The sequence below is a fragment of the Silurus aristotelis genome, assembly GCF_946808225.1.
Source record: "Silurus aristotelis genome assembly, chromosome: 25".
NCBI classification, from domain to species: domain Eukaryota; kingdom Metazoa; phylum Chordata; class Actinopteri; order Siluriformes; family Siluridae; genus Silurus; species Silurus aristotelis.
This window is the reverse complement of record NC_139598.1, coordinates 9,226,834-9,251,267: the sequence shown is the minus strand read 5'-3', so window position 1 is coordinate 9,251,267 and position 24,434 is coordinate 9,226,834. Positions and strand designations below refer to the sequence as shown.

General features: G+C 36.6%; 2 protein-coding genes across 4 annotated transcripts in view; one reads left to right on the top strand and one right to left on the bottom strand.

Annotated features, from left to right (window-relative positions):
• acad11 (acyl-CoA dehydrogenase family, member 11) overlaps positions 1-24,434 on the top strand; it is a 50,840-nt gene that overhangs the window by 7,015 nt on the left and 19,391 nt on the right. The window contains exons 7-14 of the mRNA XM_083529928.1: positions 881-1,002; positions 1,226-1,332; positions 2,183-2,297; positions 7,258-7,335; positions 7,467-7,605; positions 7,765-7,872; positions 14,122-14,220; positions 22,680-22,749. Coding sequence (XP_083386054.1) covers positions 881-1,002; positions 1,226-1,332; positions 2,183-2,297; positions 7,258-7,335; positions 7,467-7,605; positions 7,765-7,872; positions 14,122-14,220; positions 22,680-22,749 — 838 coding nt within the window. The remainder of the gene's footprint in view (positions 1-880; positions 1,003-1,225; positions 1,333-2,182; positions 2,298-7,257; positions 7,336-7,466; positions 7,606-7,764; positions 7,873-14,121; positions 14,221-22,679; positions 22,750-24,434) is intronic.
• On the bottom strand, positions 15,169-19,728 carry ackr4b (atypical chemokine receptor 4b). Of its 3 annotated transcripts, XR_014531577.1 has the most exons (3): positions 18,247-19,728; positions 15,999-17,253; positions 15,169-15,681 (listed from the first exon to the last, which is right to left on the bottom strand). XR_014531577.1 is itself a non-coding variant. In XM_083529984.1 (2 exons), exons 1-2 carry the CDS (start codon positions 18,388-18,390, stop codon positions 16,084-16,086), a joined length of 1,314 nt encoding a protein of 437 aa, XP_083386110.1. In that variant the 5' UTR covers positions 18,391-19,728; the 3' UTR covers positions 15,771-16,083. The 3 variants fall into 3 exon arrangements, 2 of the variants coding, with proteins under 2 accessions (XP_083386110.1, XP_083386111.1); XM_083529984.1 differs by lacking the exon at positions 15,169-15,681 and having other exon boundaries at positions 15,771-17,253; XM_083529985.1 differs by lacking the exons at positions 15,169-15,681; positions 18,247-19,728 and having other exon boundaries at positions 15,771-18,229.

Sequence of the window (24,434 nt, the reverse complement as noted above, 5' to 3'; positions counted from 1 at the left end):
TGCAATCATGTTTTTTGTTAGACATCTTTTATAACCAAAATGATAACAGTTTACAGTGCTGAAAAAAACTTCTTTATAGGTGTAACTCATCAAGTTACTCATGAGTTTAGCTACAGATGAATACAATTAGCTACAGGCTGCTAAGGATAATTGGCTAGCTACACTGAAACTACTTTGACAAACTGCCATTACAGAGCTTTTGCATGCAATTAAGGAAATAAAATGTTTTTATTTTAATTTTTTTGACATGCTCCATGTCTAAGACACAAGCAGCACCAAAAACAGTTTACAGTGGTGCTTTATACAGAGAATTGTTTACCATATATAGAAGCATGCATATCAATTTAAAATGTTTTTATTTTAGCACTGGCCACTGCTGTGTGTACTAATATATAATAAATATTTATGTATCAATTTTCCTCTGCATATGGATGATCTTGTGCACAAATTTAGTACTTGTTTTATATATTCCTTAATAAATGTGACCCCTTAAAGTCGTAGGACATAAATTATGGACATGTTTATTTGATAGTTTAGCTGTTACTTTAGAGTTGAGATTCCCATTTATTTGTCCTGTTTATTAGTATTAATAATCATTAAACAGTAAGCATTAAATGTTAACTATACTTACCATTATTTCAAGCTGGTTGCTTGCTCATACATGGGACAAGGAACTTTTAAATGAATAACTCTGATGTAGTAGTTGTAATTTGAAACATTTGTATTGGGTCAGATAGCAAGAACAAGTCTAAACTGGATTAATATCTTATAGTGTAGAATATTTAATGCATCACTGTTTAAATGACTTTTACACATACAAACATCGGCATAGTTCTTAAAAAATAATATTTTTAAATTAATATTATTGTTATTCTTGCAGGCATCCCTTCTGCAGAAGACTTAATCTCCATTTACTGCCACTGCTGTGGAATCCCTACTTCACTTCCACATCATAATTTCTTTATTGCCTTGGCCATGTTTAAAATGGCCTGCATTGCACAGGTACGCAATATTCTGTGGGTTTCTTATCTTGAATCCTGAGTTTTTGATAACCTGCGGGTGTTTAGATTAACTTGAACCACACCTCAGCATGTGTGAAATCCATGGACGTGAACTCAGTGATGTTTATCTTCGCTTAAGCAAGATTCCTTGGCAGAACATCTCAGAATCAGGGAGAGCATTGTTTTGCTGAAATTGATCTCTCCTTAATCTGTGTCTGTCATAGGGTATTTATGCAAGGTCTTTGCTAGGAAATGCCAGTGCTCCAAATGCAGCACAGTTTGGAGAGAGTGTGGAACCTTTAGTTCAGCTGGCATTGAAGATCGCTCACAGGTAATTTCCATATTCACTACGACAATAAAATTACTGCTGATAATTCAGCTGTTATTTCTAAAAATATTCAAAAAAGATTTGCACAAAGTTATTATACACTATGAAATACTCTATTATCGTTAACATTACAAAAATGGGTTTTCATTTTTGTCTTTTTTTTTTGTAAATACAATGTGTAGTCAGGTTTTACTTTTCTAATCAAGTATATTCCTTATAATTGTTTTAATTAGTTAATTTATTATGTTTTTATTTCTTCATACATGGAACACCACATGTATGCCTTCATGGCAGTATGATATAAATTAGGTAGCACATTTTAGTGACATTTTAGGTACTCTTTTAGGGTTTTTAGCTCTTACTTGTATCATATTAATCTTTCTAGACAGCCACTACCAAAATATTTGTTATAAACACTATCACAAAATTCTTTATATAGCATATCATAAATTCAGCAGCTGAGCATATGCATCGTTTCAATCTTCCTGGTCATTGCACATCATCAGGATGTTTAGCTAGAAAAGGAGACTTCATACACAGGAAGGGATCACATACTATCATATACATATATGTAGTGGTGAATGTTGATACGTTCTGGCTGTTTTTAGCTTGTGCTTCCAGAGGGCCTTATTGGCATCATGGATTTTGTACCAGGATATTCCAGCCCAAAACCTAGTTGCCTTTGCCAGAAGTTTCTCTATAGACCTTTAACACAGATGCTATTTAAGAACATTAGTTAAAATGTTTTTAATAAAACAAGATTTTAGCTACAATCACATGCTATTATTATTATTATTTCATTTATTTTTGCACGTTTTTAATAATTTTTTTTACTTGTGTGTTTTGTGTGCAGCTCCTCACAAGCTGTACAAATTCCTGAGAGGCTATTTCTCCAATCTGCTAAAGGTTGTGCTGTCCTCCAGCAGGTTAAAGATTTCATGAAGCAACACATACTGCCTGCTCAGAAGGTAAGTCCAAAGGTCAATTTTGTAGCAGCTTCAAACTTTGATAGAACTGCATTTGTTTCAAAAGTGTCTGTTAAAAAATTATGTACTGTATTATATAAATATTAAAAACAGAAAGTTTTTGTTTATGCGTGTTTGAATAATAGCTCAACTGTTTATTAAAAAAATTGTGCTGTGTTTTTGAGGATTATTATGTAATCTGTAAATTAATTCAAATTCAGTAAGAATAACAAAATTGCATTTTATTGCTGAATAAAAACTTTCTTTCGGCTTCTCCCATTAGGGGTCGCCACAGCGGATCATCCGTATTCATGATCCGCATTTTATTTCTGAATACAGTGCCTAAATAGTGGGGCACAGTGTACTGATATACCGGTGGACTATTTGCTAGAATGTAGGTTCAATTTGGGACACTGTAATTATAAAGAACACAAAAAATCAAAATAAGCAGCTGCTGTCTCCAAGCTACTGTGAATACTGGTGTGCTTACTAAAATATGACAAAAGAAAAGAAACTTATTTTTCATGTACATTGCTGTAGAGAAATACAGTGAGGAAAATAAGTATTTGAACACCCTGCTTTTTTGCAAGTTCTCCGACTTAGAAATCATGGAGGGGTCTGAAATTGTCATCGTAGGTGCATGTCCACTGTGAGAGACATAATCTAAAAAAAAAAATCCAGAAATCACAATATATGATTTTTAAACTATTTATTTGTATGATACAGCTGCAAATAAGTATTCGAACACCTGTCTATCAGCTAGAATTCTGACCCTCAAAGATCTGTTAGTCTGCCTTTAAAATGTCCACCTCCACTACATTTATTATCCTAAATTAGATGCACCTGTTTGAGGTCGTTAGCTGCATAAAGACACCTGTCCACCCCATACAATCAGTAAGAATCCAACTACTAACATGGCCAAGACCAAAGAGCTGTTCAAAGACACTAGAGACAAAATTGCACACCTCCACAAGGCTGGAAAGGGCTATGGGGAAATTGCCAAGCAGCTTGGTGAAAAAAGGTCCACTGTTGGAACAATCTTTAGAAAATGGAAGAAGCTAAACATGACTGTCAATCTCCCTCAGACTGGGGCTCCATGCAAGATCTTACACCGTGGGGTCTCAATGAACCTAAGGAAGGTGAGAAATCAGCCCAGAACTACACGGGAGAAGCTGGTCAATGACCTGAAAAGAGCTGGGACCACCGTTTCCAAGGTTACTGTTGGTAATACACTAAGACGTCATGGTTTAAAATCATGCATGGCATGAAAGGTTCCCCTGCCTAAACCAGCACATGTCCAGGCACGTCTTAAATTTGCCATTGACCATTTGGATGATCCAGAGGAGTCATGGGAGAAAGTCATGTGGTCAGATGAGACCAAAATAGAACTTTTGGGTCATAATTTCACTAAACGTGTTTGGAGGAAGAAGAATGATGAGTACCATCCCAAGAACACCATCCCTACTGTGAAGCATGGGGGTGGTAGCATCATGCTTTGGGGGTGTTTTTCTGCACATGGGACAGGGCGACTGCACTGTATTAAGGAGAGGATGACCGGGGCCATGTATTGCGAGATTTTGGGGAACAACCTCCTTCCCTCAGTTAGAGCATTGAAGATGGGTCGAGGCTGGGTCTTCCAACATGACAATGACCCAAAGCACACAGCCAGGATAACCAAGGAGTGGCTCTGTAAGAAGCATATCAAGGTTCTGGCATGGCCTAGCCAGTCTCCAGACCTAAACCCAATAAAGAATCTTTGGAGGAAACTCAAACTCCGTGTTTCTCAGCGACAGGCCAGAAACCTGACTGATCTAGAGAAGATCTGTGCGGAGGAGTGGGCCAAAATCCCTCCTGCAGTGTGTGCAAACCTGGTAAAAAACTACAGGAAACGTTTGACCTCTGTAATTGCAACCAAAGGCTACTGTACCAAATATTAACATTGACTTTCTCAGGTGTTCAAATACTTATTTGCAGCTGTATCATAGAAATAAATAGTTAAAAAAATCATACATTGTGATTTCTGGATTTTTTTTTAATATTATATCTCTCACAGTGGACATGCACCTACGATGACAATTTCAGACCCCTCCATGATTTCTAAGTGGAAGAACTTGCAAAATAGCAGGGTGTTCAAATACTTATTTTCCTCACTGTAAATAAGGCCACACGTTTGTTTCACATTGATTACTAGTGGTCAGAGGTGGAAAGAGTAATAAAATATTCTATGCAAGTAAGTTTTCAGGGTGTGATTTTTGCATAAATTTTCTTTCTTTTTTTTTTTTTTACTCAGTGATGGATAGATTTTAAATATAGTGAACTACAACAATTAAAGCAAAACATACTTAAGTAAAATTACAGATTAAAAAAATACTTTAAAACAGGGGTGTCAAACTCAGTTGCACAGGGGGCCAAAACTCAAAGCACACTTGCAACTGGATAAACATTTATTGAAGACACTAAAACTAAATGGTTTTTTTTAACATACAGCGGAGAAATAAGTATTTGACATATCAGTAAGGGGATTTCTAAGTGGGCTATTGACAAATTTTCCACCAGATGTAGCCATCAAGCCAAATATTGAAGTCATACAAAGAAATCAGAACATTTAAGTATAAAAGTTGAGTCATAATAAATAAAGTGAAATGACACAGAGAATAAGTATTGAACACACTTTATTTAATACTTCGTAGAAAAGCCTTTGTTGGTGATTACAGCTTCTAGACGCCTCTTGTATGGAGAGACAAGTCGTCTGCATTGCTCAGGAGTGATTTTGGTCCATTCTTCCACACAAATGGTCTTTAAATCTTGAAGGATCCTTGGGCCTCTTTTATGTTTCTTTGATGTTCATTTCTTTCTATGGGATTTAGGTCAGGTGATTGACCGGGCCATTCAAGCAACTTGATTTTCTTTCTTTGGAACCACTTCATTGTTTCCTTGGCCTTGTGTTTGGGATCATTGTCTTGCTGAAATGTCCACCCTCTTTTCATTTTCAGCTTTCTGGTAGATGGCAGCAGATTTTTATCCAGAATGTTCCGGTACATTTCTCCATTCATCCTGCCTTCAATAATATGAGGGCATTCCCCGCTGTACATATGAAAACAAAAAACAGAATAGTATTCCAGAATGAATAAACTTAAACTTTGCTCTCCGGTCAAAATTATACAAGTTAGAAATATAAACATGCTGCAAAAAAAAAAACTGGGAAATTTTTTTTAAGTAAATGTTAAAATAAGAAAAACAATTATATAAACATCAGATTTCTTTGTTCTTATGCCATTTTATTAAAAATAAACTTAAACTTTGAATAACTATAAATATTTTGCTCTCCATAAAAATATCTACTGTGAAAATTATACAAATTTTAAATATGAACATGCTGCAAAAATACCCTGAAAATATAAATAGAATTTGTGCTTTTTAGCAAAAGTTAAAATAACAACAAATCAAAACATTGTTTTCTTTGCTCTTATGCCATTTTGTCAGAGCTGGATGCTTGGAATCTTTTTTTGTGGCAACAAGTTTGTTTAGATTTGGTGTGAGGTCGTGTGTTGTGGAGATTCTTAGGATGGACTGCAGGTGGTCATCATTGAGACGACCCCTGTTTGCTGTTTTGTTAATCTTCATCACTGGGATCAGCTTCTCACACAGATCTGTGTGAGAAGCTTTGCTATCTTCTTACACAGATCTGTGCTATCAAACACAATGCACAAGGTTCGAGCTGCATGTAGACAGGGCTGGAGCATTGCTTCAGGAATGGAGAGAATAAACTGTTTAGGCCCTCCACTGTCCTACTACGAATTTGGTGTCCCATTACACTTCAGTTTAATCAGCTCCATCTGAATCTGTACAGGTGCAGTTTCCATGTCAACGGAAAATGGGTTGCAAAGCAGCTCGAAATTCCTTTTTTGTGCTTAAAAGTCACCAAAGCACCGTGCGAACTCAGTGAGCAGTGCGCTCAGTTTATCAGCAAAGTGCGCATTTTGGAACACAATTGCGCCGACTTTGTTCAACATTACTTGGCAACAGGAAAGGTGAGGCAGGTTGCACTGGTGCATTTGTGTCTCCCATAAAAGCAGCTTCACTTGAAATGCCTTCACTACATCATATATGTCAGTGATCAGGGCTGAAGCACTGCATTATGGGATCTGTAGTTTGTGTAACAGTGCTTAATTTTACCGGGCCATTAATAACAATAATAATAGATCTATATAAAATGATCTCGCGGGCCGAATATAATTGTACGTCGGGTCAGATGTGGCCCACTAGCCTTGAGTTTGACACATATGCTTTAAAAAGTAAAAAAAAAAAATTCTTAATTACAGTAATGTGAGTAATTGTAATTTGTTACTTTCCACCTCTGCTTATGGTAAGTTATTGTGTGGCAGGCAATTATTAAGTGCAATTGTGCAGTTCATTAGTTCCATTCACACTCAAACAGCCATGTAGTACATAATAAGGTTCTGTATTAAATTTCAGTAGTACTAGTTAAATATTTGATACTGTTTCTACAGTTGAAGCCTGCTGTTAGATTATATGCTTTTGCTTTCCATATGATCATGGCACTCTCATTACATTAATGCTTTGAACCTGATTTACATTCCTTATAATTAGCACTTGTATTTGTCACATATTGTACGACTCTCTGTGTCTAGCTTTTGTTTTCTCCTGTATGTAACATTGCACCTGATACATGTCTGAGAATATCACTCCTTCACCTGGTTTTGTGGTATATGTTGCTGCCCTTTTTTGCTTTTCAGAAAAGAGCTATAACACTTGCATTGTAATAGATAGATTTAAAGACTGAGTAGCCATGCAGAATAGATAGTTGCTTCAAGCTTCATTTGTATACTTGGCACAGCTTGTGCCAGCTAATGAGGTTTATTCATCAGAGCTTTTAGAATGTTTTGGGTACACAATTCCTCAGCCAGGGCAAGTCTTTAACTGCAGACTGTTTTTGTGTTAGGAAATTACTGAGTATTACCTTAAACACTACAATGGCCCTGAAAGATGGAAAACACCTGCTGTGCTGGAAGAACTAAAGGTAAAAGCACACAGAGTGCAATAATGTTTATAATGCCATAATGAGTATAAGCAATTCCTTTGTATTAGAGGTCATTCTTTTAGTATTTTATGAGTATACCTGTCCTGTGGTAATAAATGGAGTGTGTTTAGGCGAAAGCTCGTGCTGCTGGACTGTGGAATCTGTTCCTGCCTGCAGTGAGTGAACTCTCTCAGTTGGATTACTGCTACATTGCTGAGGAAACTGGTCGATGCTTCTATGCCCCTGAGGTCTTCAACTGCCAGGCTCCAGGTCTGTGTAGATCTCTGTTAATGCAGATGAAAGCAGAACTAAAATTGTAAATCAGAACTTTTTGGATCTTGTTTTCTTACCATTGTGGTGTGTATGTGTGGGTGAGAGAGAGATCACTGCAGTTAATTAAACATCTATTTTATTTTGACTGTGAGACAGATTCAGGGAACATGGAGGTGCTGCATCTGTTTGGTTCTGAGGAGCAGAAAAAGCTCTGGCTAGAGCCCTTACTGCGTGGAGACATACGATCCTGCTTTTGCATGACTGGTAACAACACTAGCTTGTACACACACATATGCTTCCACATTTTACTACACAGTAGGTTTGCAAGCTTTACTGGTACGCTGCTAGTATTGCAAGGCTAAAGTTTCAAAATATTGTTGATAAAAATTTATTTTTTAACAGTATTATCATCAAAATGGTAGTATAACAAATAATAGTACTAGTTATACTAGTGATATTACAACTGCTATTACTAATAGTCATAGTAGTTGTATGTGGGATCCCGTGTATGTGTTCTATGTATTTTTGCCAAAAGGTTTTCACCAAAAACAGTAAAAATTTTTTTTTAAATAAATACATCTTTTACAGTACGAGTTGTGAAGGAAAAGAACAGCTTTGTTAGCTAATGGTTTAAGGCTTTCCTCCAGTTCCACAAAACTAGCTGATTTAACTGTTAAACTACACTTGCTGAGGTAGCAGAACCAAATGGCGAAACACCTGCAATGCTTTAAAAACAGAATTTTCACATTGTATGTTTAAAATACAATCTTTTCTCCAGTGTATCTGCAAAGTGTAATGCCAGATTTTATAATATAACACAACTAATGTATTTTTAGCAGTTTTAATGTACATGTTAAACAATGAAATTGTTGTTAAATGAACTGTGTAATGGGTCCTGTAGTCTCTGTCTCTTCTCTAATAATTAAAATTATAATTCGTATTATAATGTTCTAAATATTATTAGATTGCTCTCAACAAGGTATTACTATCGAATAAACCAAGAACACAAAATTACATACATTTAAAGAAAATATATTTTTTATATTTGGAACAAAAATAGTTGCTAGGTCTATTATGTATTGTGTATTTAGTTTTTTTTTTTTTTTTTGCTGGTGGTTGGTAGGTGGAGACGACCAACAGAAAAAAAGCCCGAAAATACAGATATACACAGATTACAGATTACACTCTTGCTCTAGTTGTCTGCTACTCTGGAGCTCTGCAGGGAACGGTTCTAGCTCTGTTCCTCTTCATTGTTTACACTGCAGACTTCATGCTCAGCTCAGCAACCAGTCACCTGCAGAAGTTCTCTGATAACTTTACCATCGTCGGCCTGATCACAGATGATGATGACAGGGAGTACAGAGGACTGATCCAGAACTTTCTGGAATGGAAATTTATGGAAATTAATGGTGCCATCAGCTAAAATGCACGCACAGGCTAATTTACTCACTAAACAAGTGTAGGAAAATGAATTTATAAACTCTATGGATCAGTTATAACACCCTCCACTGTTCTGGGAAGATGTTCTACTAGATTCTGGAGTGTGGTTGTGGAGATGTGTGCTCATTCAGCCATAAGAGCATTAGTAAAGTCAGATACTGATGTAGGGTGTGGAGGCCTAGTGTTCAATAGGGTTAAGGTCAGAGCTCTATAGTGAGCTCTGTAGTAAATTGTCATGCTGGAACAGGTCTGGGTCTCCTATTTGTGAAGGGAAAAGTTAATGCTACTGCATCCAAAGAACTACACTACAATTGTGTGCTTCCAAAGTTGTGGTAACAGTTTGGTAAACAGCCACATATTGCTGGAAATTCAGGTGTCCCAATAGTCCATTTAGTGTATTCATAGGAATTATGTAACAGTTCAGTGCAATCGAATTAGTTAACATATTACAAATAATCCCAAGTTCTGTACCAAAGTGCACTTTCCTGGCAGAATGATAACTTTCACATGCCAATTTTTTTCGTTCAAATAATGCTCTGTTTTGTCCTAAACTGCCGTGTGAAAGCCCTGCTGGAAGAGCTTTTACATAACCTATTTTCTTCACTGCTTTACTGCTGATGGATCTAGCCTTCATTTAGCACATTTGTTTCAACAATTAAGGGTTTATTGAGCCAGATGTTTTAGCTTAAGGCTGAAAGTCTGCAGAGCCAACATGCTATTAAACACTAGAAGTGCAATACTATAGGAACTGTAAGTGTAGCTATTGATGTACTGATATTAACTTAAATATTTAACATTGCAATACATTAGTTTCTGAAGGACTCAAGATTGTATCCAGATTATACAAGATGTGCTTTAGCACAATCCCACTTTCCTAAAGTAGAAACTTTGTTTTTATTAAAGACTGAGTATTTAGAAAGGGTGAGTCATGCTGAAAAACTGGCCAGGAAGCAAAATAACTAAAGACACCATGAAGGATAATGTGAGTCATTTCCTCTACCCCCTGCTGCCTGCCTGGCATAGGTATGGACATACTGTAACTGTGAGGTATAGCCCTTATTTCCTTGGTGGAATATTTAAATCATAATTTTTTTTTTTTTTTTTTTATATAAAGTGTAGACTTTGTTTTAATTCATGGACTTTGACAAAAATATTGAATGAATACAGCTACAATGAAAGTTTGGCAAAGCATCCCAAGATGCTAATTTTATTATTATCATATAAATATATAATTATTTTAGTTTGTTCATGGTTCCGAGTCTGCTAGAGTTCCATTTTTGGTGGGATTGCAATATTTTGTTGCTATTATTTAAACAGTATGGGAGTTTTAAGGTTGAATTTTATTCTGTCTGTCTATTTATAAATATTGAAGAATTATTTTACTTATGGGGAGGTATAAATCTTTTTTTGATTGATTTTAAAACATTTGATTGATCAGATTTTTAGGAATTCAAGTTTTGGATTACAGTTTGGAAGTTTTGGATTAGACATAGGAATTAAAAAAAATGTGTCGTTATGACACGTGTGCAAGTGTGATATTGTGCGAAGGTTTGCAATGTTTTTTTTCTACTCATGTAGAAAACTGTAGTGTTTTTACAGTAATAATAAATCAGGAGTGTGCAATACTGTAATGAACTCCTTACAGATGAGCATATTCTGTAACACTCAAACCAACTTTTCAGGCACTGTTAGTCATAAATTACATTTTATTTTATTTTGTTTTATTTTATTTTATTTTATTCTTACTTTATGCACTGAGCTACTGCCATATGATTGAATGACCTGGATATCTGCTTAAATGAACACATATAATGGTGTTCTTATTAAATCTGTCTGTGAGTGTACATTTCTTCTTCTTCTTTTTCTTTCGGCTGCTCCCATTAGGGGTCGCCACAGCGGATCATCCGTCTCCATACCACCCTGTCCTCTACATCCGCCTCTTTCACACCAACTACCTGCATGTCTTCCCTCACCACATCCATGAACCTCCTCCTTGGCCTTCCTCTTTTTCTCCTACCTGGTGGCTCCATCTTCAGCATTTTTCTACCAATATAATTCATGTCACTTCTCTGCACATGTCCAAACCATCTCAATCTCGCCTCCCTCACCTTGTCACCAAAACATCCTACATGTGCTGTCCCTCTAATAAACTAATTTCTAATCTTGTCCATCCTCGTCACTCCCAACAAAAACCTTAACATCTTCAGCTCTGCTACCTCCAGCTCCACCTCCTGTCTTTTACTCAATGCCACTGTCTCTAATCCATACAACATCGCAGGTCTCACCACAGTCCTATAAACTTTCCCTTTCATTCTTGCAGATACCCTACTATCACAAATCACTCCTGTCACTCTTCTCCACCCACTCCACCCTGCCTGCACTCTTTTCTTTACTTCTCTAACACACTCTCCATTACTTTGCACTGTTGACCCCAGGTACCTGAACTCCTCCACCTTCTCCACCTCTTCTCCCTGCAACCGCATCACTCCACTGCCCTCCCTCTCATTCACACACATGTACTCTGTCTTACTCCTACTGACTTTCATTCCCCTTCTCTCCAGCGCATATCTCCACCTCTCCAGGCTTTACTCAACCTGCTCTCTACTCTCACCACAAATGACAATATCATCTGCAAACATCATAGTCCAGGGAGACTCCTGTCTGACCTCGTCCGTCAACCTGTCCATCACCACTGCAAACAGGAAAGGGCTCAGGGCCGATCCTTAATGCAGTCCAACCTTCACCCTGAACCAGTCTGTCGTACCTACTGCACACTTCACTGCCGTCACACTGTCCTCATACATGTCCTGCACCACCCTCACATGCTTCTGACACACCTGACTTCCTCATACAATACCACAACTCCTCTCTCGGCACCCTGTCGTACGCTTTCTCTAAATCCACAAATACACAATGCAATTCCTTCTGTCCTTCTCTATACTTCTCCATCAACATCCTCAAAGCAAATAAGGCATCTGTGGTGCTCTTCATCGGCATGAAACCATACTGTTGCTCACAGATGGTCACCTCTTCTCTCAGCCTGGCTTCCACTACTCTTTCCCATAACTTCATGGTGTGACTGATCAACTTAATTCCCCTGTAGTTACTGCAGGTCTGCACATCTCCCTTATGCTTAAAGATCGGTACCAGCACACTCCTTCTCCATTCCTCAGGCATCCTCTCCCCTTCCAGAATCCTGTTAAACATTCTGGTTAAAAACTCCACTGCAATCTCTCCTAAACATCTCCACGCTTCTACCGGTATGTCATCTGGTCCAACCGACTTTCCATTCTTCATCCTCTTAATCGCTGCTCTCACTTCCTCCTTACTAATCCTATCTACATCCTGCTTCACCAACTCCACATCCTCCAACCTTCTCTCTCTCTGATTTTCCTCATTCATCAGCTGCTCAAAATACTCCCTTCACCTTCTCAACACACTCTCCTCACTAGTCAACACATTTCCCTCTCCATCCTTTATTGCTCTAACTTGCAGTACATCCTTCCCAGCTCGGTCCCTCTGCCTGGCCAATCGGTATAAATCCTTTTCTCCTTCCTTAGTGTCCAACCTCTTATACAGCTCCTCATATGCCTTTTCCTTGGCTTTCGCCACATCCCTTTTTACCTGCTGCCGCATCTCCTTCTGTTTTGCCAACCTCTTTCCCCTAATGCTTTCCTGTACTTCCTCATTCCACCACCATGTCTCCTTGTCTTGCTTTCTATTTCCAGATGTCACACCAAGTACTTTTCTAGCTGCCTCCCTCATCACTCCTGCAGTAGTTGCCCAATCATCCGGCACCTCTTCACCACCACCAAGCCCCTGTCTGACCTCTTCCCTGAACCTCACACTACACTCTTCCTCCTTCAGTTTCCACCATCTTATTCTTCTTTCAATCCTTACTTTCCTCCTCTTCTTCTTCGCCTCCAAAACCATCCTACAGACCACCATCCGATGCTGTCTAGCTACACTGTCCCCCGCCAACACCTTACAGTCTTCCATCTCCTTCAGGTTGCATCTCCTACACAGAACATAATCCACCTGTGTGCACCTTCCTCCACTCTTATACGTCACCCTATGATCCTCCTTCTTCTTAAAAAACGTGTTCACCACTGCCATTTCCATCCTTTTAGCAAAATCTACCACCATCTGCCCTTCCACATTCCTCTCCTTAAAACCATACCTACCCATCACCTCCTCATCACCTCTGTTCCCTTCACCTACATGCCTATTAAAGTCTGCCCCAATCACCAATCGTTCTTTCCTGGGTGCACCATCTACCACTTCGTCTAATTCACTCCAGAATCTTTCCTTCTCCTCCATCTCACAGCCAACTTGTGGAGCATAGGCACTGATGACATTTAGCATCATCCCTTCAACTTCCACCTTTACGATCATCACCCTATCAGAAACTCTCTTCACCTCCACTACACTCTCACTGTACTCTTCCTTCAGAATCACCCCTACACCATTTCTCTTCCCATCCACACCATGATTAAAAACAGTTTAAACCCACCTCCAATGTTCCTGGCCTTACTCCCTTTCCACTTGGTCTCCTGAACACACAGCATATCTACCTTTTTCCTCTCCATCATATCAGCTACCTCTCTCCCTTTACCCGTCATAGTACCAACATTTAAAGTACCAACCCGAACCTCCACTCTCCTACACTGCTCCTTTTCCTGCCGTCTCTGTAGACTTCTTCCTCCTCTCCTTCTCCTCCTTCGGCCAACAGTAGCCCAATTTCCACCGGTACCCTGTCGGCTAACGATACCTGTGGCGGTCGTTGTTAACCCGGGCCTCGACCGATCCGGTATGAAATTATCATTTGTGATCCGCATATTTGATTTGGCACGTTTAACACTGGATGCCCTTCCTAACGCAACCCTCCCCATTTACCCGGGCTTGGAACCGGCACTAAGAGTGCACTGGCTTGTGCCCCCCTAATGGCTGGGTTCTGTGAGTGTACATTTGAAATAAAATATTTAAACTGTTGAGAGCATAAGCTGTGTTCCCACTTTCTTACTTTCATCTGTTATATTTACTTGCTGTCTGTATGTTCTGTTTTTCTTTAAGAGCCAGATATTGCCTCAAGTGATGCAACTAATATGGAGTGCACCCTGCACAAAGACAAAGACCACTATGTCATAAATGGAAAGAAGTGGTGGAGCAGTGGTAAGTGTTTTTTCACATACTGTATTATTGCCATACAGGCTGTTCTTGTTTTGGTTGGTAAAATAATGTTCAGTACTATTAAACAAGACTAAAAAAAAGAATATAGGAAATGTTTTTTTAAATATTATTAAAAAAAAAGTTATTATATATTCTCTTATATATTCTTCTTTAGATTTTGCATTTACTGACCTTCTCATCGTTTAATATTACAGACTTGCTGAATTTGTTTAAAAGGGGGTGTATAAAGGTGGTAAAGGTAGTGGCTATTTTCGATAAAATACACATCCAAACATTTTAATTTCTGTACATGTCTTTCTGCACACTGTGAACAGACGGACTTTGGAAATGTCCAGTAAAGGTATGCTGGTTAAATGTTTAGGTCAGTTATGAAAGTCTGTGCCCTGTTTTCTCTTGATTTTGACACTGTAGCCTAGTGCATCATCTAGGAACCTTTTCATATAATGCAGAATAAATTATCCCATTAAATGTCTAGATTTGTCAATAAACATGCTGCATTTAAACTAAGCACTTTGTTACTTACACACAAATCAGCTTGGGACGGTCTGTAAATTTCAAACCACAGATATATTAAAAATGGAAGATTACTAAAATTAAAATAGAAACTACAGGATACAATGCAAGGTAATGAGTGGCAGCAATCCAGATGCAATTTAATCCTAATTTTGTACTTCTGGAGTCTATGAAGTTTTAATGTGGAACTCTGTGACATGGGTTTTCTTTTTCTAAAGTGATTTTGTCGCATATTTTAACGAGAGCGCTCTAAACCAATGACTTGAGGTTTGTTTCTAGTATTTATTTAATTTTTATGTTGATCTCAAACCCAAATCTTTAAATGTATAATAAAAAATAAAGAATAAACTGCCCATTCCAATACTTTTGGAGGATACTGTAAAAAAAAGTGTCAATATATATATATATACAAAATGCATATATGTCTGACTTTTAATTTGATCATTTGAGCAAAAAATAAATAAAACTTGATACCAGAAGTATCACACCATTTGTACTCTTATAATAGAATTGGTAAGCATTGGCTATCAGAGTGTATTAGTTGAATCATGGTTACCTTGAGTAACTATGGTAACCACAATAACCTTCTGTTATAGTAAAGAAAGAAATTAAATGTGTGTAATCCTGTGTATGAGTCCATAAAGCAAACACAGATGTCACTATATTTACAAATATGCTTTTTTCTTTCTTTCCCGCTTGAACACGTATGCATTTTTCATTATTTTTGGTTAACAGTGAGGAACCAGAATTACCTTTAGTAATGCTAAAGACTAATAAACATATAACTCACATAATATGGCTCTTCCAGATTTACAATATTTTTTAAAATACAATAGAAAATATTAGTTGGCAGCTGTTCTACTGGAAAATATTAAAGGAAGATACAATCATGAAAATTGCATGATTGCACATTTACAACACATTTACTACCTAATGGAGACAATTATCATACAACTGCACAATTCAGGTATTCAACTTACTATAATTTATTATTTTTAATTAGATAAAACTAAGCAAAATGAAGAAATAAAATGATTTATTGATTTTTTCACAAAACAATGTAGCACATTCCTTTCAGATGTGTATGAGTTTATTATTATGAATAATGATGTCGATTAAAATATTTAGAGAAACACTCATTAACCTTGCCCATACTCTTGTATTGTTTAGGATATTAAATTTTAAATTGTAATTCTGTGTCAGCTGTCTCAGATTTGGAATTTATTACACCAAATTTCAAATAGAACCACTCAGCCATTATTTAAATGGTGTGGCCTACTTGCATTATTAATAATGCAGTCTTTTTTTAGACCTGGTCATCAAGTTAGTGTGCTATATGGTAAAGGTACTTGTATGTTCCTCGTCTGATTGTGAGCATGCATTGCTGTTTGTGTGGGTCTGTGTTCTTAGTGCAATCTCCACTGCAGGTTGCATGATGTTCTGATGACGATGCCTCCCAATCTGTCCACAGTACTTAGCAATCCTTAGCACATGCACCTTGAAGGATGAACCAGTGAAGACATATAGAACTGGGTTTAGACAGCAGTGTGTGAGTGCCAAGCTCTCTGTAACTTGATTGGCCCGATCTAGTGCTTTACTGACCTCACAGTTTGTCACAAATGCATATATGATATCTAGAGTTCGTATAAGTTTGACAATGTTATATGGCAGCTGTGTAAATAAAAACACTCCCACCACAGCTATCAGGACCTGAAAGGTCTTCCACCTCTGTATTTCTTTCATTCCAGTTGTTGCTGCCCGACTCAAGGTTTTTCCCACTCTGTAATAGCAGAACATCATCACCAGAAACGGTAGCAGAAAGCTCATTGTCACCTCTAGAATTTCCAAGATCGCTTTTGCTATTTGTGCCATATTATGCGGGTATACTGCCCTGCAGGATTTGTGTCCAGAAGAGTGTTGCTTTATGCTGTTGAAGAGAAAATCTGGCAAGCCTAAGATGAAGGCTACAATCCAAATCAGGAGGGAAAGTAGCAGCCTCTGTCTCCTTGGTTTGTTTCCAAGTGGCCTGGCATAAGTCCTGGAGCCCTGGGAAAGTGCTCTGTAACGGTCCACACTTATAAAGGCTAGCAGAAGCATGCTACAGCTGAAGTTAGTGGTGTAGAGGGCTGAGGTTATCTTGCAGGCCACCACACCAATCTCCCAGCCATTTACAGCATCTGCTGCCCAGAACGGTAGGGTGAAAAGAAGGAGGAGGTCCGCAAAGGCCAGATTAAGAATAAAGACATCTGTTAATGACCGTAGATGCTTCTGGGATAGATAAACAAATACAACCATGGAGTTTCCAGCTAGGCCTACTACGATTGCTAGGCTATAGACCACTGGGATGAAGAAACTGCCAAAGGAGCGGACATCTGATTTGTCACACACAGTGTAGTCTTCAAAGTCCTCATCATAGTAGCTGTGGTTTAAGCTGTCATTGTAATGATCATGGTAATCGTAATTCTCATTAGAATCAAAATCTGAATGATGGCTCATAATGTCCTAGAAAAAAAAGAAAAGTAAAATTCAGTTTGTTTGAAAACACTTGGTTTTGTCCTTTCCAGAAATTTCGGTTAACTTACACTTTTACCATTACTAACCTTCATTAACCAGTGAGGCAGCTTCATAGTTAACAGGTTTTATTCCTTTAAAATATTTCTGTATTTGAAGTGAATTTTTTATAATAATAAAATGGTTTAAAATGTCATTGTGCATTTAGCACAGGCTGTGAAGACATACACTTTTCTTGGTGTTGCCAGCATGCTAGCTTATGCCACAGTTTGCTATTTCAGACTACACTGCTGTACAGACCTTGCAATTTATGATTAAGCATACTTCATTTGTTGACAGATTTGCAAACATAGGAAAATTGTAATAATAAAATCAGTATATAGCATATGGACAATACAGGGGTTAGATATATTCATACAGTTGCTTTTGGATGGGTGAGATTAACCTAAAATACAGTTCAATGAAGAAATATTAAGTTATTCCTGATATAAAATGCTTTTAATAAGTTTTAAAAATCGTTAGTTCAAGCTTGTTATAGAGGTCATAGAATTGATTTATATGAAATGCAATAAAAAATATACAGTTGATTAAGCCTAAAATCTGAGCCTAAAATTACCATTCATGGATTGAAAAACAGTCTAAATGATTATAAAATTGTGAAATTATGCCGTTTTCAGCAACAGTTTTACTGCCATTTACACATTTACATCTACTTATTATTTTATTATAACAAGTAAAAAAATAGCTTAAAAACTTCAGGTTCAAATAAAGCTAGCTTTCATATAAATGTAGCTTTTGTGACAGTTAAAACGGTTTTAAATAATGGAGCTGTGTTAGCATTTCACAAACAAATATTTATTCCGACTCTTGGTTAGACCAACAAGAAGTTATCAATTTACTATTTATAGTGTCAACAGCATGAACAAATGTGTTTTTAGACAAAGAGTATATACTTTCCATAAGAATTAATTCTCTGGGTCTTACCTTGAGTGTGTCACTGGAATTCTTTAGATCAGGGAGCCTGAGAGAGACCAGCTTTAGAATGAAAATCCCAGTAGATAATAGCAGATTTGTAGTAGTGTGTGTGGGTGTGTGTGTGTGCGGATGTGCACACATGCATGCGTGCATAGACTGAGAAAACTCCACCTCTCTTGCCAAATATTTTGGATCAGATAATTCACCCTCCTTGTTTTTTCACCTGTTTCATTTAATATCCTTGTAGGTAATGTATTTTTCTACAATAGTTACATTTATTCTATTTACATGTACCACAAATTTCTATGTATATGATGCACAGAATATTAATTTATATTTCTAAAATGAATTATTTGTGAGGTCCTCAGTTTTTCTCCCTCTGTGTGTTTTTCCTCTGCCTTCCACTGGAATAGGCTGACTCAGAGCTGAGATCTGGTACCTCCTTTGTAACCCTGTAATGTACCACACCCATCCATTTAATTTAATGCAACCCACAAGTATAACTTACATAACATTGTTATATAAGAAACTCCAGATGCTATGGACTGATACACTTAAACACGTTGTTCATTGTCATCTTTTTCTTCTTGCTTCTTATTCTTCATGCTTTTCAGTTAATATGGTGTTCTTAAAGGTCTCACCTAAAGTGTTAAAGGCCTCACCTTTTTCCCTCTAAACTCATCTGACCACAGAACTTTCCTCCAGAAAAAAAAAAAAAAACGTTTGGAGTGTTGAGTTCAGCAGCAAATTTAAGTTCAGCATAGTTTAGCCGCCTTTTTCAAATTAAAATAATAAAAATAAATTCATGGGAATGTGAACATTCCCATATTAATAATGTAAGTATTTAGGCTCAAGAGCCAATTGGACAATTGACACATTTCATGACAAATTAAGGAGATAAAAAGGTCTTGTGTCTGCTCAGCAACACCAAAAAAGCCTAGGAGACCACAGAAGACAATTAAAGTGGACTATAAAAATTATTTTCTTGGCAAAGAAAACCACCCAATTAAAGCCGTACTACTGTATTCTCAAAGTTTACATTCAAGATATGTATGTATAAATGTAAATACAGGGGATTTACCTCAAAATGCAAACAACTAGTAACAATCAAGAATAGAAAAGCCAGATTAAACTTTGCTAGAAAACATGTCACAGTATCTCATAAAAAAACAACAACCAAAGCTTCTTTTTTAGGTCACAAAAAACCTATTTTAATGGTTTGAGACAAAGAATCATGGGGTGGAAAATAAAAGCAATGTCACTATACACCTTTACAAAAGATAAATGCTCTTGAATTTGAATGTTTTTTGCTCAAAGAGTTGACTTGTGGCCGGTTTAAGTTAAGTTCAGGAACCATAACGTATGAATTTTTTAACATTGTTTGAGGCGCTAAATACAAAATATAAAGTTTGTTATATAAAAAATATAAGTTACAAATCCAAATGGGCAGAGCTTATGGTCCAGTTGTTTATTATTAGCTACAAAATCTGGAAAAAAAAAATGAGATGTAGCTCACGATTTTAGTCCTATGCTTCTCACCTGATTATCCGAAGTAAATATTACTTATTACGTCTTTGATTTGTCTGTATTCTTAAAATATAAAAACAACTATTACTTATTTATAAAATAAAAAGTTGCTTCTAATAGGGACAAACATTTTCCCTCGATGCTTAACATTCAATATATTTATTTATTTGTTTGTTTATTTATTTGTACTAATATTTGACATACAAAATACCTGGTTCTTCTTGTGTTGTGATGGTCAGGTGTCCACAGACTTTTGAAAGTTGAACAGAAATAAAATATATTTGAAATATCTCTCATATTCTAACCATAAAATGTAGAGTTGATACATATTAATTAGGTTTTAGAATCAGCATGCCTTTTTAAACAAAACACATTACCTTTAATGTTTGCAAAATAACCAAACTTACTTCAACATACTTTTTGTATGCAAAGTCTTCACTATGGCTTATGTTGGCTTTTCAAAGGATACAGTAATGGCACATAAACCTATATGACCTGCTTGTTACCCACAGTTTAGATTGTAAAATTGAAGAAGAATATTTTATAGAAAAAATGTAAAACAATAAAAATAAAAAATAAAAATCAATTTAAATGTGAAGTGCCCACTCATATATATATATACACACACACACACACACACACACACACACACACACACACACACACACACGTTTGCTTGCCATGCACAATTTTTTTATTTTTTTACAATTTTTTCGTATCACTGTCATCATCATAAGATTGAAGAATTGTAACTCAAGGACTGCCTGTGTATATTTCAAACATATAATTTTTATATTGTATAGCACTCTTAACAATAGACATTGTCTCAAAGCAGCTTTACACAGATGATGCGGTAAATAAAGATTGAATACATTAGTGAGATTGATATGGGATAAGGAAGAAACCTTTAGAGGAACCAGACTTAAAGGGAATCCATCCTCATCTGGGTGGCACCGAATGTATTTATTACAGTCAAAGCATTTTGAGGTGTGCAGTAATGGTGATCAAATGCAACCTGTAGTCCTGAGTAGAATACCCCATTGTAAAATACTGTTGACATTAAGTACAGTCCAAATCCATCCTTCGAGCCCGTGTTACTTCGTAATTTCATGGATCCCCAGGCCTTTGATGCGAAACCATGCCCAGCTGCACAAAGTGGCCTTCAATCAATGAGAACCCCATCCAGATCCGAAGAGGGACAGGAACACTGGTCACTGGTACCTTAGGAGCATGTTTAACATGACTGAGGGAGAGAGAAATATGGATTATTAAGTATCCTTAATTTTTCTTATATTTAATATATCAGACCAGAAAATTTTTCATTTACATGTAATCGTGTCTTTTACATGAAATTGTGTCTCCGTAGCAAACAGTGTAGCAAAATGCATACATTTGGTCCATGTGACCATGTGTCTATAGAGAGAAAACCATATTTTAGATACGAGTCATCATTTTGGTTTTGGTTAAAGACTGCTTTTCTTTTCTTAACTTCTCCACTACATTTTTCAACACATAACATAGCGGAAACGGTTTAAAGTGTGGAAATGGTACCGTATATACATTTTAACAGTGGCTCTTAAAGGCAAGACAATAAAAAGTACAGTATTATAGCTATAGACATTTTACCAAGAACGTTCTTGCAACCTGGTAGCTACTCTTCTGCTAGAGTTCTTACCAGGCTTTTTTAATATACATTTTTATTTATGTGGCAGCAGTCTGGAATGTGCAGTTGTCCTGTCCATGCCTTCACCATCATGTCCACAGAATTACACTGCAATTGTGTGTTTTCTTTGGAATTAGTTATTTAAGAACTATTTAAAGAAATAAATGTAGACAGACTTAGGAAGGCTGCAGGTTTTTCCAGAATTAAGGGTGTGTGTTTGTGTTTACTACCCTGGTATGTGTTCTCTTTTCAGTCATAAACACTGTCTAAGTGTATGTTTGTAATATACAGTATACAGTTTTTCACAAAGACATCCAGAGGTAACAGAAAATTTTCACAACCACAAAAATGCATGTTCCGAATGTGTTTCTGAGCAGTGTAGACCAGTCAATATTCAGACAATAATGAAACATTTCCATGTGAATGTGATTATTATCAGGTTTTAATTTGATAGGATAATGGAATCATACAGTTGTATCTTTTGAAGGAATATAAATCACTATGTGATTACAAATTTTCTAGGAGTGTATTATGACAGTTAGATCACACATTATAATCCAAGTTTTTCCCTGATCTTTTTTTGAAGCGATCTATACCGAAGATTGCAATAATTCGGAATCTCTAAGTGAAAACACATTCTTGTGTAAATGACTGTGTGCAATATGGCTACAGACATGTCTCTACCTGTGCACTAATGAGGGTGTTTTGCTGTTTGCTAAAACTAAGTGGAAAACTGCCGGCACACTCCTTTTATTCCGCAGTGCACTGTGATGTTGGCGAATTCTCAAAATGCACGTTTGCTCGTTAAAAGGAATATAGAATAAAGTATACATTTGGGCACATTGTGAGGACAGTGTGCTTAAATGTAAATTCATCTAATTTAGTAGACTTGCAGAGCTGTAGTAGCTCACATATCACTTAAAATACAGTATATTCCACAATTATATTTCACAAATATAGTCCCTAATTAAAATGTGACCTTTAGCATCACTAAGATTTTTTACTTTAGCATCACTAAGAACATTTTAAACTGTTTTGACAGAGGAATGTCTGCTTCTGGGTTTTGCATTTCCAGGGTATTTATAAGTAGGCAGATTTACAAGTTAAACTGGCCTTTTGTTGGTTTAATCTGACTGATGCTGTCTATCAGATAATCAGAAAGTGCACAAGAAAAAGTAAAAGAGCCATGCCAATTTCCTCACCAAATTTATTTTTTTTATTTATTATTATTAATATTTTTTTTTATCTCTAGGTGCAGGCAATCCAAAGTGCAAGATCGCCATAGTGATGTGCAAGAGCAAGTCATCTGATGCTGTCAGCAGGTATCCAACTTTGGTACATAGATTGGGCAGAGGAGGTACAGCATGGTGCATGGGGAGCTGTACATGTGGGCAGTGCTAAATGGCAGGAATCTGATATTTTTTGTAATTTGTCTGCTCTAATATTAATAAATATTAAAAACATAGCAAAAACCAATCAGATCCACAAAAAAAAAAAAAGTCCACTGGCATCAATCTTCTCTTTATAACACACTGTGAATCACTGCACACATACACATGCAAAAATGTCATGGCTGAACTGCGGTCACAGTAAAGGTTTGGTTGTCTGCATTTTTTATCGCTAAGGCATTACTACACACAGTTTTGCTATTTTTTTCCGAACCTTCACAGATTACAGAGAGAAAGAAATAAAGGAAAGCATTGAGACTCAGAAATAAAGCAACAATACCTTGTAGTGCAGTAGTAGACCTTTGTGATTTTTATGGTCAACAAAATCGAATGGAAATTGCTGTGTTTTAATTGTATTGGATAGTATTGTTATGAATATGCATGGTCATAGAGGAAAATGAGCTATTTGGGCCACATTTTTGCAGTGACATCAAATATAATTAGTGACATGATGTATTGCATTTGCTATTATTTAAACTCATGGATAGATAGATAGACAGATAGATACAGATAGACAGACGGACTGACTGTCTGTCTGTCTGTCTGTTTGTTTGTTTGTTTGTTTGTTTGTTTGTTTGTTTCCAGTAGCCATTCAAATTTATTTAGAGAAAATCGGTCGTATTTAAAAATATATTTTGATAATGCCGGAGTCCCCATATTATTCTTGTCTGTATATATGTCTACATCTGGACTAAGTAAAATTACAAACAGACCCAGATGGAAAGCCCAGCAACGCCTGCTGACTTTACTCCATACATTTTTCTGTATGACCCTTTGTGGATTACTAAACACACACAAGCAAAATTCTAAGGAGTAGTGTATGTAAATTCTTGTGTTTCCATTAGGTCTCTGTCAAGATACAGTGCCTTGCATAAGTACTCACCACATTTTTACAACCTGCAACTGAAGTGGATATAATTAGCCATATGTAGAACTAATCTCCACAACATGATCCATCATGTTGAGGTGTGATGGGGAACAAATATAGCTTTATTTACAAATAATAAATGAACATCTCAAAGTCTATTAACAGAGTTAACTTTTATTGGTGCTATTTATTCTTTATACCCTCTGAATCACACTGTAGCTTTTGGAGCACATTTTGATAACCTAGTCATTCAGCACATTCAGATAATCAGCTCAATTTATTTTATAGCTACAGAGACTTATATTACCCCACTCTTGCCCTACTCCCCTGTCTGTCATCCTGTTTAATAAACAAACCATAATTAAACAAACAAACAAATTGATAAATAAGTAAATATTCACTATAAACAGTAATTTACAGATGTACAGTGGGTACGGAAAGTATTCAGACCCCCTTACATTTTTCACTCTTTGTTATTTTGCAGCCATTTGCTAAAACCATTTAGGTTCATTCTTCTTCCTCATGAATGTACACATAGCACCCCATACTGACAGAAAAACACAGAATTGTTGACATTGTTGCAGATTTATTAAAAAAGAAAAACTGAAATATCACATGGTCCTAAGTATTCAGACCCTTTGCTCAGTATTTAGTAGAAGCCCCCTTTTGATCTAATACAGCCAGGAGTCTT

Bases quoted from the DNA above. Each gene is read 5' to 3' on its own strand.
- ackr4b (XM_083529984.1), bottom strand. From the start codon at position 18,390: ATGCACGCATGCATGTGTGCACATCCGCACACACACACACCCACACAC. The intron at 17,254-18,246 runs GTAAGACCCAGA...TTTTTTTTCTAG, and splicing joins ATTCCAGTGACACACTCAAG to GACATTATGAGCCATCATTC.